Source organism: Nycticebus coucang, chromosome 2 (genome assembly GCF_027406575.1).
Source record: "Nycticebus coucang isolate mNycCou1 chromosome 2, mNycCou1.pri, whole genome shotgun sequence".
NCBI lineage: Eukaryota > Metazoa > Chordata > Mammalia > Primates > Lorisidae > Nycticebus > Nycticebus coucang.
Genome location: NC_069781.1, coordinates 45,220,753 through 45,234,090, shown reverse-complemented (window position 1 = coordinate 45,234,090; position 13,338 = coordinate 45,220,753). Strand labels below are relative to the sequence as shown.

Sequence of the window (13,338 nt, the reverse complement as noted above, 5' to 3'; positions counted from 1 at the left end):
AGACCAGCTTGAACAAAGTGAGACTCCACCTATACTAAAAAAAAAGAAAATTAGCCAGGTATAGAGGTCACCTGTAGTCCCAACTACTGAGGAGACTGAGGGAGGAGGATTGATTGAGCCCTGGAGTTTGAGGTTTCTGTGTGGTAGGCTGAGGCCACAGCAGTATAGGCTGGGTAACAAAATGAGACTTTGTCTCAAAAAAAAAAAAAAAAAAAAAATTGACTAATTTTCACATAAATTTGTTTTACTTTTGACCAAAGTATATTACTTAAACATTAATTTTTAACTCAACATGCTAAAATGTTTAGGATAATGTATCCTCATTTATAAGTGACATATGTTTGTAATTTCTCCTTTATAAGAATGTATTTTCTCCAACTTTAATATCAGGTGCAGCCAGATCAAGTAGAATGATTTTGATGTATTTCTTCTTTTTCTATTGTCTCTAAGATTTAGCATGATTTGTTTTTTTACATTATCTTTTACTTTTATTTATAAATATTAGTTGTCTATTTTTTAATACTTAAAAAAAATAAGTTAACCGATAACTCCATACTGAATCTCAGAGTCAAAGCATTGTATAATAGACATACACATATTTGACAATGTGAATGTTACTTTCTTTGCACTATCATTATTTTTATTATTATTGTTCAATATTTTGATAAAGCAATTGTCTGATTCCTTTTCTGAATGTATTTAAGTTCCTTCATTCTTTACAAGGTTTTGTTTCTAATTCTTATCTTAAACATTGTTATTTAAAAAAAAAAAAAAAAAAGGGCGGCGCCTGTGGCTCAGTCGGTAGGACGCCGGTCCCATATACCCAGGGTGGCGGGTTCAAACCCGGCCCCCGGCCAAACTGCAACCAAAAAATAGCCGGGCGTTGTGGCGGGCGCCTGTAGTCCCAGCTACTCGGGAGGCTGAGGCAAGAGAATCGCTTAAGCCCAGGAGTTGGAGGTTGCTGTGAGATGTGTGACGCCACGGCACTCTACCCGAGGGCCGTACAGTGAGACTCTGTCTCTACAAAAAAAAAAAAAAGAAAGAAAATTCTGTGGTCCCTTAAGGGCCAATCAATAAAACACTTCCATTAGCAAAAGCTGAACACTAAATTATCAAGTTGTAAAAATGTAGTTTAAAATCATTATCTGATAAATTTTCATTAGTTAGCCTTGATAAAAATGGAAGCTACTGTAAATATTTTATAAGATTCTTAAATAAGTAAGTTTTTAAAATAAAACATTCATAGCTTTGAGTTCATAAAAACTTTTGTTTGACAGATCCTGACCTATGCTGTGAGCATTTGATGTCACTTTTGTGGACCAATGTAAAATGGAAGGTTTTAACATACCTAAACAACAGATGTATTCAACAGAGAACTGATCAGCAAATGAAACAGAAGCTAAGAATATGCTGTTTAATCATCCAATGACAGGGAAAATAACTGAAATCTATCGTGTGAAAGGCCGCTGTGACTCATCAGCCATGCATCTTAATGCCTGATGACTCTGGAACACTCAAAATATATCAACTATACTCTTTCTCATCCCCACATTTACCAAGTTTCTATTCCTACTTGTCAAATAGGAAATATTCCAGTCTGCTTGACAGGTACTATTTTTTTAACAAATTTATAAATTACCATTTTGAGTATACAACAGTCTGCAAGGTTTGGTTAATGTGAGTTTTCTTTACATTGGGAAGGGATTTGACATAATTCACTATCAAAAGTCAGGTTTCTAAGCCTATAAGACTGAGCAATGGACACAGAACTCTAATCAACAGGACAATACCTCTGTGAGACCTCTGAAGAAATAACCATCCCTCAATTAAGGTCAACGATGACACCTTTTAACAGCATTCTACTATAAGCTCATTTTGCATATCAAAATGTTTTACAGGCTCAGCGCCTGTAGTTCAGTGGCTAAGGGCGCCGGCCATATGCACCAGGCTGAAGGGGGTGGATTGATTGAGCTCAAGTGTTCAAGATGAGTCTGAGCAAGTGCAAGACCTCCACCCCTACTAAAAACAGAAAAATCAGTGGGGTATTGTGGTAGGCATGTACAGTCTACCAGGTTCCAATCCAGCACAGGCTTGCCAAGCAACAATGACAACTGCAACAACAACAAAAAATAGCTAGGCCTTGTGGAGGGCGCCTATAGTCCCAGCTACTTGGGAGGCTGAGGCAAGAGAATCACTTAAACCCAAGAGTTGGAGGTTGCTGTGAGCTATGATGCCACCACACTCTACAGCAGGCGACAAAGTGAGACTCTGTCTCAAAAAAAAAAAAAAAAAGAAAAAGAAAAAAAGTTTTTCACCAAGAAATCTGCTGTTTACACTGAGCGCCCATAGCTCAGTGGTTAGGGCACCCAGGCCACATACACAGGGGCTAGTGGGTTCAAACCCATCCCAGGCCCACAAAACAACAATGACAACAACAACAACAAAAAAAAACCAGCCAGGCATTGTGGCGGGTGCCTGTACTCCCAACTACTTGGGAAGCTGAGGCAAAAGAATCTCTTAAGCCCAAGAATTAGAGGTTGCTGAGAGCTGTAACACCACAGCACTCTACAGAGGGGAGGGGAGTGGAGGGGAGGGGAGGGGAGGGAAGGGAAGGGAAGGGAAGGGAATTTTAACCATTTTAACCCTCTGTAAACGTAAGCAATTCAGCAGCCCTAAATACATTTATAGTGTTGTACGATTTACATTTATTTATCTATTCATATATTTCATATACAACTCCTTTATCAAATATAGATTGTATAAGTATTTTGTTGTAGACTATGGCTCATCCTTTCATTTCATTATTCTCTCACCCTTTTTTTGGAAACAGTGTCTCTCTGTCGCCTAGGCTAAAGAGTATCATGGCCTCAGCCTACCTCACAGCAACCTTGGACTCCTGGGTTCAAGGAATCCTCCTGCCTTAACCTCCTGAGTAGCTGGTAAAACAGGTGCCTGCCACAATGCTTAGCTAATTTTTCTTTTGTACTTATTGTTTTGAGACCAAGTCTCACTCTATCACCCTGGGTAAAATGCTTCGTGCCTCAACCTCCTGAGTAGCTGGGACTACAGGCACCTGCCACTATGTCTGGCTAGTTTGTCCATTTTTAGTAGAGATGGGGTCTTGCTCTTGCTCAGGCTGGTCTCAAATTCTTGAGCTAAAGCAATCCACCTGCCTCTACCTCACAGGGTGCTAAGATTATAGGTGGGCGTCTGCACGCCTGGCCCCAAGTCAATTTCTTTTTTTTTTTTTTTTTTTTGGCCGGGGCTGGGTTTGAACCCGCCACCTCCAGCATATGGGACCAGCGCCCTACTCCTTGAGCCACAGGCGCCACCCCCAAGCCAATTTCTTAAAAACATCACTAGGGTTTCAAAGACTGAGTCGGTAAAACTAAATTTTATAACATTGAGACTTAAAATATAATAAAATGTCATATCTCCTGATTTGTGTCTTCTTAAATTTCAATCAATATGGTTTTGTGTTTTTCTAACTAGAATTCTGTTAACCTCATATATCACTAAATTTATTATCCCTAGGCATTTGATGTTTTCTGAAGCTATTATCAACTTTTCTCCATTTTCTGTTTATTGATGGTTTATACAAATGCATCTGTTCAGGGAACTTGTTTCTAGCTTGTGAAGCTGACTCATTAGTTTGTCTATAAATGCTTTTATAGCATCATAAAAATGACAAAGGTTCTTCACGCTTCTAACCTTGATGACTTTTTATTCCTCGTGGCACCTCCACTATAGTAGTGAATAGAAGTGGTAAGAGGGCTTGGCACCTGTAGCTCAAGTGGCTAAGGCACCAGCCACATATACCAGAGCTAGCGGGTTCGAATCCAGCCTAGGCCTGCCAAACAACAATGACAACTACAACCAAAAAATAGCCGGGAATTGTGGCGGGCGCCTGTGGTCCTAGCTACTTGGGAGGATGAGGCAAGAGAATCACTTAAACCCTGGAGTTGGAGTTGGTAAAGGCCATGGCACTCTACCCAGGGCGACAGCTTGAGACTCTGTCTCAAAAAAAAAAAAATAAAGAAGTGGTAAGAGGAACCAACTCTATTTTGTTCCAGAGGGAAAATATTCACTATGTCACCACTGATTTTAATAGTTGTCCTAAGTTTTGTAGATATCCTTTTTCTAATTCAGGAAATTTCCCTATATTCTTGATTACCAGATATGTTTAGAAGTCACGAATGGAGGCGAAGTGTTATGGCTCACACCTGTAATGCTAACACTCTGGGAGGCTAAAAGAGATGGAATTGCTTGAGCTATAGTGTTCAAGATCAGTCTGAGCAAGTGCAAGACCTCCACCTCAACTAAAAACAGAAAAATCAGTGGGGTATTATGGTAGGCACCTATTAGTCTCAATTACTTGGGAGTCAAATGAAGGAGGGTTGCTTGCACCCAGAAGTTTGAGGTTGCTATAAGGTGGGATGATGCAATAGCAATCTAGCCTGGGCAATAGTGAGACTTTCTTTGTATTCAAAAAAGAAAATAAAAAGAAAAAAAAATCATGAACGCATATTGTATTTTGTTAAATGTTCTCCTTTATTGAAATGATCACATGGATTTACTCCTTAATTCTGTTTAATGGTGAATAACACTCATTTAATAAAATTTATATGTTTATATGGCTGGGCACGGTGGCTCACACCTGTAATTCTAGCACTCTGTGAGGCCGAGGTGGGTGGATTGCTTGAGCTCACCAGTTTGAGACTAGCCTGAACAAAATGAGACCCCATCTCTAAAAAATAGTCCAGTGCTGTGGCGGGCCCCTGTAGTCCCAGCTACTCAGAAGGCTGAGGCAAGAAAATTACTTGAGCCCAAGAGTTTGAGGCTGCTGTGAACTGAGATGCTACAGCACTCTACTGAAAGTGACAAAATAAGACTATGTCTCAAAAAATTAAAAAATTAAAAATTAAAATGTTTATATGTTTTTCCCCTATAATGTGTAAGGATAGCTAGCACTACAGGCACATGCCACCACACCTGGCTAATTTTTCTTTCTGTACAGTTGCAGATCTCACTTTTCTTCAGGCTAGTCTTGAACTCTTGGCCTTAAGAATGTTACAGTAACAGGCATGAGGAGCCACCATGCCTGGCCGGTTCACCTAATAAAATGGCTTTAAAGAAAACTGACAATACCAATTTCTAGTAAGGAATGTGAAATAACAGGAACTTTTATATATTCCTGGTGTGAAAGCAATTATTAAGAGTGAGTTGTGTTGGCTCTGGCGCCCATAGCTCAGTGGTTAGGGTGCCAGCCACGTACACCTGGGCTGGAGGGTTTGAACCGGGCCCAGGCCAGCTAACCAACAATGACAACTGCAATTAAAAAAAATAGCCAGGCATTGTGGCAGGCACCTGTAGTCCCAGCTACTTGGGAAGCTGAGGCATGAAAATTGCCTAAGCCCAAGAGTTTGAAGTTCTTTTGAGCTGTGACACCACAGCACTCTATGCAGGGCAACATACTCAGACTCTGTCCAAAAAAAAAAAAAAAAAAAAAGACAGAGTAGTGCCTATTCAGGGACTACCTGTAACTTCTTTTGATGTTCTCTACAGTTTCTCTATTTAGAGTTCATTAATTGTAATTCTGGGACAGTGTTGATATTACATGGATGTTTACTTTTTGATAATTTACTGAGTTATATACTTCTGTATTTCAGGATATACTTCAGTGTGTCAAATTATGCTTTACAGCTGGACATGGTGGCTCACACCTATACTCCTAGCACTCGGGGAGGCCAAGGTGGGAGGACTACTTGAGTCCAACAGTTCGAGACTAGCCACAGCAAGACACAGACCCTGTCTCTACAAAAAAATAGAAAACTTAGCCAGGTAGAATGGTATGTGCCTATAGCCACAGAAGTTTAAGAGCATGCGGCAGGAAGATCACTTGAGGCCAGGAGTTGGAGTTTGCAGCCTATGATGCTGCTGCTACCCCCTAGCCTGAGCAACAGAATTAAAGATCCTATCTCAAAAAACAAAACAAAATTTTAAAAAATAAGTTAAAGTTTCAAAATCTCAAAAGCTAGTTTATAGTACCATGAATAAGCCCTCTGAATAACTATATGTAAATGAACAAATATTTATACATGAATTCAGAAAATAAAGAATTCCCCAACAGGAGGATATAGAAAAAGCTGCAGAAGCTATTTTTCTCAAACCCATTCTTTGTTCACCCATCATCTTACATTAATTACTTGGCCAAATTTTAGCATCCCCCACTAGCAATGGTAAATATTGTTAGTAAAACATCTTCTCCTGTGGAATTCTATGTATCTGTGACACTCTGCAAATGGAGTGTATGGATTTATGCAGGCTATTTTATACAGCCTCTATCTCAGAACATACAAGGGGGGAAAAAAAAATCCCTCATCTTCAATGATGTCTCTAAGTGACAGAGGTAAGAACCAATTGAGAACAATTTCCAGGGTAGAACAGTAGCCTGTTTTTCATTGTTCTCCATCCATTTTAACATAATTTTTGTACAAGAACAAAACAAAAAACTTTTAAAAGCTCAAACACTTTAAATCCATCTGACAAAAACAGAATACTTACCAGTTCCTTCATCTGCACCATTCTGCACAGGTTCCCAAAGTACTAGTGTTGTCCCACACCCATCTGTAGATGGAGGATCTGAATAGTCCGCAGGATTAAATGTACTTGAATTTGAAATACGGAAAGAATAAATAAAAATGAAGTAAGCACCAAAGTCACAAAATTAACTGTTATCTGACATTCCCCTAAACAAGCCCAGTCCCCTTTACTAGTCATGGTTTATTCTCCTTCCATTAGGATGCAGCAGATCTAAAAAGCTAGAGGTTGCCTTGGGACAATCTATACTCTTTTTTTTTTGAGATAGAGTCTCACTCTGCTACCCTGGGTAGAGTGCTGTGGCATCATAGCTCACAGTAACCTCAAACTCTTGGGCTCAAGCAATCCTCTTGCCTCAGCCTCCTGAGTAGCTGGGACTACAACGTTCACTTTATTCTCTTTTATTACGATGGCCTTATTTTCCTTAAGTGCTATCCTCTGCATCATAAAGCAGACATGGAATCCTAGAATCCTTCAAGACAGAAAAAGGGCTCTACCAGGAAACTAAGGCATAAATAGGCAACGAGTCTTTCCTTTCCATGTCAGAACTCATCTGGCTTGAACATTTTACAAAAGACTCACATGTTCCTTTATGTACAGAAACGCTGAATATAGTTAAGAAGAAAATATTTTGTTTAGCACCTCTTTTTATTAAAATCCTAAACTGAGCAACCGTAAGGAATCACAATTCAGAGGTCTAACATCGGCCTAAATAAATACTATCTTTAAAATTTTCAAAAACAAATATGAAGTAAACAGAAAAACCAAAAACACAGCTTAAAGCTAATGGTGTAGAGGCCAGTTTTCTCAGTGTTTTCTTCCCTACTTTTTCCACAAGAAGCTAGGCAGAAAAGAGATGGTAGGTAGCAGGTAGCATAATCTCCATAAGGCACTGACAATAAGAGTGCTGCCCTGAAGCTCTGAAGAAACAAAAGGATTTTCCTGGCTTCCATAAAATGTTTTAGAAACTTAACTTTTTTTTTTTTTTTTTTTTGGCCGGGGCTGGGTTTGAACCTGCACCTCCGGCATATGGGACCGGCGCCCTACTCCTTGAGCCACAGGCACCGCCCGAAACTTAACCTTTTCTAATCCAGTGGGAAGCTCATATTTTAGAAATGACAAGATGAAAAGGACACCCAGAAATGGGGAATAAACTACTGATTGAGTTCATCACTTACCATTACGAATCAGGAAAAAAATTATCACTTTTACATAAATATACATTGCATTTATTTAGCATTCAACAGAGAATTCCTAGACTCACCAAAAAAATTATGCAATGGTTTTCAAATAAGGGTAATTATGTGCACCTACACACCAACACCCATTATATCTGTAAGCTTTTGGTTGCCTCAATATTGGGTGAGGTGCTACTTGCATCTAGTAAGACAAGAACAGAAATGCTGCTAAACATCCTATAAGGTACAAGACATCCCACCACCCCTCTGAACTATTATCAAATCCAAAATCTCAATAATGCCAAGGCTAAAAACCATGATCCAAAGCTTACTGAAAGATCAATTTTATTTATGCTATTTCACTTGTTAGTAAAATCTTTTAAAGTGTAGAGAACACCTGACTCACCAGGATAAATATATTAGGTATAGGATAGAATAAACTAGAATAACAACAAGAGAGAAGAAAATAATTACAGGAAATTGGATGGCTGTGACTTACCCTATGCCATGGGTTGAGAACCTTCCTGCCCCTCTCCCTCTGCCACGTCCAAATCCTTTAAAAAAACAAACACAACAAAAGCACAAAAATAATATGTAAGTTCTACACAATTAGACTTCTTTCAACTTCTTCATCCTATACCCATTACCCAAACAATATTATCATTGTGCCTAGCAGCGCCAACATTCCAATCTAGGACACCTAATTTGTTCATCCTTGCTGATGAAACTACTCGCCCAGTTAATGATTTCAAAGGCTAGAAAATAATTAAACTTTGCTTTCATAATATTTGAGGTATTCAACAGTTTAAAATTGGCAAATTATATTCTAAGTCTGCATCTTTTAAAAACAGATATAGCATTTGACTTAGAGTTTCACAAAGAAAAAAGGAAAAAAAAAAAATCAAGTAGAGCAAACACCATGACCTCATAAGCCACTACTATTAAATGAAATGAGAACCAGAAAGAAAGAAACAGCAGTAAGTTGCAGGCACTGTTAAAACTGTTTTTAACACCTGCATTTTGATCAATGACCAAAATGATGGCAGGAATGAGAACACGCAAGTGGTTAGAGAAAACTTTGTTTAGCACTCTCTACTTTCTAAACTGAGGATGACAGAGCAAGCTTAAGAGTTTGCTATGAAAACTGTTACAGGAAATCACGGGGTAACTCTCTCATACTACTGGATCTGTCAATGTGGATTTAGCAAGGATTTTGTGGATATGACCACAAAGGCATACAAAAAAAAAAAGAAAAACACATAAACTGGACTTTATGAAAATTAAAAATTTTCGTGTATAAGAAGACACTAGCAACATAGTAAAAAGGCAATCCATACAATGGGAAAAAATACCTGCAAATCATATAACTGATCACATAGTAACATCTGGAATCTATAAGGAATTCCTAAAAACTCAACAACAAATAAAGAACCTGATTTAAAAACAAAGCACTTAGACATTCCAAAGAAGATACACAAATAGCAAAGAAATACATTAAAAGATTCTCCACATCTCACTGAGCACTAAGGAAACGCAAAGCAATCCACAATACCATCTCACACCCACCAGGAAAGTACTATCAATACATAATAAAAAGAAAGCCAGAAAGCGTTAGGGAAAATGAAGAGAACACCCTCATTCTAGTAGAAATGTAAAACTGTAGAGCTGCTCTTGATAAAAATATGGTAGTCCCTGAAGAAAATACCTGTGGCTCAAGCAGTTAAAACGCCTGTGGCTCAAGCAGTTAAAGCGCCAGCCACATACACCTGAGTTGACGGATTCGAATCCAGCACAGGCCCGCCAAACTACAATGAGGGCTACAACCAAAAAATAGCTGGGCACTGTGGCAGGTGCCTGTAGTCCCAGCTACTTGGGAGGCAGAGGCAGGAAAATGGCTTGAGCCCAGGAGTTGGAAGTTACTGTGAACCATGATGCCAAGGCACTCTATGCAGGGTGACAGCTTGAGGCTCTGTCTCAAAAAAAAAAAAGAAAATACAATGATCATGTATCAAGCAATTCTGATTCTGTGTAATATCCATATAAACAATGAAGGCAAGGTCTCAAAGCAGAACTTGTATACTCATGTTCATAACAGTATTATTCACAATAACCAAGAAGTGAGGCAGGTGAGAGAGCTCACGCCTATATTCCTGGAGGCCGAGGTGAGAGGAATGCCTAAGCTCAGGAGATCAAGACCACCCTGAGCAAAAGCAAGACCTTGTCTCTATGAAACAGAGAAAAATTAGCCAGACATGTGGCAGTTACCCATAATCCCAGCTACTCAGGAGGCTGGGGCAGGATTGCTTGAGCCTAGGAATATGAGGTTGTTGTGAGCTATGATGTTATAGCACTCTAGGCCGGGCAACAGAATGAGACTATCTCAAAAAATAAAAACAAACAAATAAATAAAAACATCCAGAAACACAAAACACACAACAATAACCAAGAGTTGGATGTTTTCATTGAAAGATGAAAAGATAAACAAAATGTAATATATACATACAATGGATAATATTATTCATCCTTAAAAAGAAATTCTGACCTACGTACATGGATGAACCTTGTGGACATTACCCTTAGCAAAATAAGTCAGCCACAAAAGGTACCTACAGTAGACAAATTCAGAGTGAGAAAGTAGAATCATGTTGCCAGACACTAAGGAGAGGAAAGAAGGGCAGGTTACTGTTTAAAGAATTTCAGTTTAACAATATGAAAGTAAGTTCTTAAGATGGACAGTGGTGATGACAAATACAGCAATATGAATTTACTTAATACCACTGAACTGTACAATTAAAACGGTAAACTCAGCGACACCTGTAACTCAGTGGGTAGGGCGCCGGCTACATACACTGAGGCTGACTGGTTTGAACCAGGCCCAGACCAGCTAAAAAAACAATGGCAACTACAACCGAAAAATAGCCGGGCATTGTGGGGGTTGGGGGGTGGGGGCGCCTGTAGCCCCAGCTACTTGGGAAGCTGAGGCAAGAGAACTGCTTAAGTCCAAGAGTTGGAGGTCGCTGTGAGCTGTGATGTTACAGCACTCTACCCAGGGCAACAGCTTGAGATTCTGTCTCAAAAAAAATAAATAAATAAATAAAATGGCAAACCCTATCATATGTATATTTTACCACAACTTTAAAACATTTTCTGTAATTTTTTTCTTAAACATACTAAACACCAAAGTATCATTATTTAGAGGTTTGATAGGGGACAAAATGTGTACCTACAGAAGTGGGCACTTCTTGGGCGGCGCCTGTGGCTCAGTGAGTAGGGCGCCGGCCCCATATGCCGAGGGTGGCGGGTTCAAACCCAGCCCCGGCCAAACTGCAACAAAAAAATAGCCGGGCGCTGTGGCGGGCATCTGTAGTCCCAGCTGCTCGGGAGGCTGAGGCAAGAGAATCGCGTAAGCCCAAGAGTTAGAGGTTGCTATGAGCCGTGTGATGCCACGGCACTCTACCCGAGGGCAGTACAGTGAGACTCTGTCTCTACAAAAAAAAAAAAAAGAAGTGGGCATTTCTGCATAAATGAGGAACTCTGCTTACTTTACAAGGAGGTAAAAAAAAAAAAAAATCTATTTCTTTTTCACTATTTTAAAAACCTTTGTGAGCCTATGAAGGTCCAATATGATGCTTTCTTGTTTATAAATGAAAAAACAAAACATGTTAAATTTGGGGTTTTTTTTTTTGCAGTTTGGCTAGGGCCGGGTTTGAACCCGCCACCCTCGGCATATGGGGCTGGCGCCCTACCCACTGAGACAGAGGCGCCGCCCAAAACACGTTAATTATTTAATGTAACCTAAAATAGATACTAAAGTCATCAGGTGAGTTCATATTTACGTTTTTCTCTTTTAAAGCAGTAGGATAGGCTCCACTCCCATAGCACAGTGGTTATAGCGCTAGCCACATTCACCAAGGCTGGCAGATTCGAACCCGGCCTGGGGCCAGCTAACACAACGACAACTGCAACCAAAAAAAAAAAAAAAATAGCCGGGCGTTGTGGCGGGTGCCTGTAGTCCCAGCTACTCGGGAGACTGAGGCAAGAGAATCGCTTAAGCCCAAGACTTGGAGGTTGGTGTGAGCTGTGATACCACCACACTCTGAGAGCAATAAAGTGAGACTGTCTCAAAAAAAAGCACAGAATCATTAAGACTATGGTTGTTGGTGGCGCCTGTAGCTCAAGCAGCTAAGGTGCCAGTCACATACACTAGAGCTGGTGGGTTCAAATCCGGTCCAGGCCTACCAAACAATGACAACTACAACAAAAAAAAAAGCCAGGCATTGTGGTGAGCGCCTGTAGTCCCAGCTACTCGGGAGGCTGAGGCAAGAGATTCGCTTAAGCCCAGGAGTTGGAGGTTGCTGTAAGCTGTGATGTCATGGCACACTACCCAGGGCGATAGCTTGAGGCTCTGTCTCAAAAAAAAAAAAAAAAAAGAAAAGGAAAAAAAGACTATGGTTGTTTTTCTTCACTTTTATGGAACCAAGGTTTCTCATAGCTAAATCACCAGGAACTATACTTGATAAACCTTGACAACTAAAACTTTTGCCAATACTCTGGACTCAGGGGCTCACGTCTATTAATCCCAGCATTCTGGGAGCCCAAGGCTGGTAGATCAACGAGCTAAGTAAGAAGTTCAAGACCAGCCCAAGCAAGAGCAAGAACCTGTCTTTAGAAATAGTTGGAAGCTGGGCACGATTGCTCATGCCTGTAATCCTAGCACTCTAGGAGGCCAAAGTGGGTGGATTGCCTGAGTTTAGGAGTTCCACACCAGCCTGAGCAAGAATGAGAACCCGTCTATAAAAACAGCTGGGCAATGTGGCAGGCGCATGTAGTCCCAGCTACTCAGGAGGCTGAGGCAAGAGAATCACTTGAGCCCAAGAGTTTGAGGTTGCTGTGAGCTGTGACACCATAGCACTCTACCCAGGGCAACAGATTGAGACTATGTCTCAAAAGATAAATAAATACAAAAATAGCCAGGTGTTGTGGCGGGTGCCTGTTGGGAGGCTAACACAAGAGAATTGCTTAAACCTAAGAGTCTGAGGTTGCTGTGAGGTGTGACACCACAGAACTCTACCAGGGTGACAAAGTAAAACTGTCTCAAAAAAAAAAAAAAAAAAAAAAAAAAAAAATCTCTATAGTGATCTTACATGCCCTCTCAAGTTATATTTATTTTGGTTTCATTTGCCCAAATAAAACCAAAGTAAATATATCAACTCTACTCGAAGTTCTATCACTACTCATCCTAACTCCCACATGTATTTTTTCTCTAACCAGCCATCCCCTATAATTCACAGAAAGACAAATTACCACATGTACTCATTAATATGTAGGAGCTTGAAAAGTTGATCTCATGGAAGTAAAGAGTAGAATGATAGTTACCAGAGGCTGGGAAGGTGGTGAGAGGTGGGGGCAGAAGGAAGGGATCAGTAGGGGAGTAGAGAGGTTGGTTAACGGGTACAAATATACAGTTATTCTAAGTTCTAATGTTTGACAGTAGAGTAAGGTGACTATAGTTAACAACAACTTATTGTACATTTCAAAGTAGCTATAAGTTTCTACGTTC

At 40.0% G+C, this 13,338-nt stretch overlaps 1 protein-coding gene across 5 annotated transcripts in view; it reads right to left on the bottom strand.

Moving 5' to 3' along the window:
• UBAP2 (ubiquitin associated protein 2) overlaps positions 1-13,338 on the bottom strand; it is a 122,285-nt gene that overhangs the window by 49,529 nt on the left and 59,418 nt on the right. For all 5 annotated transcript variants that reach the window (XR_008375651.1, XM_053570416.1, XM_053570445.1 and 2 more), the window contains 2 exons: positions 8,278-8,332; positions 6,565-6,668 (listed from right to left, as the gene is read on the bottom strand). Coding sequence is in view for 4 of the 5 variants with exons in the window: in XM_053570416.1 (XP_053426391.1) it covers positions 6,565-6,668; positions 8,278-8,332 (159 nt within the window). In the remaining variant the exon portion in view is untranslated. The remainder of the gene's footprint in view (positions 1-6,564; positions 6,669-8,277; positions 8,333-13,338) is intronic.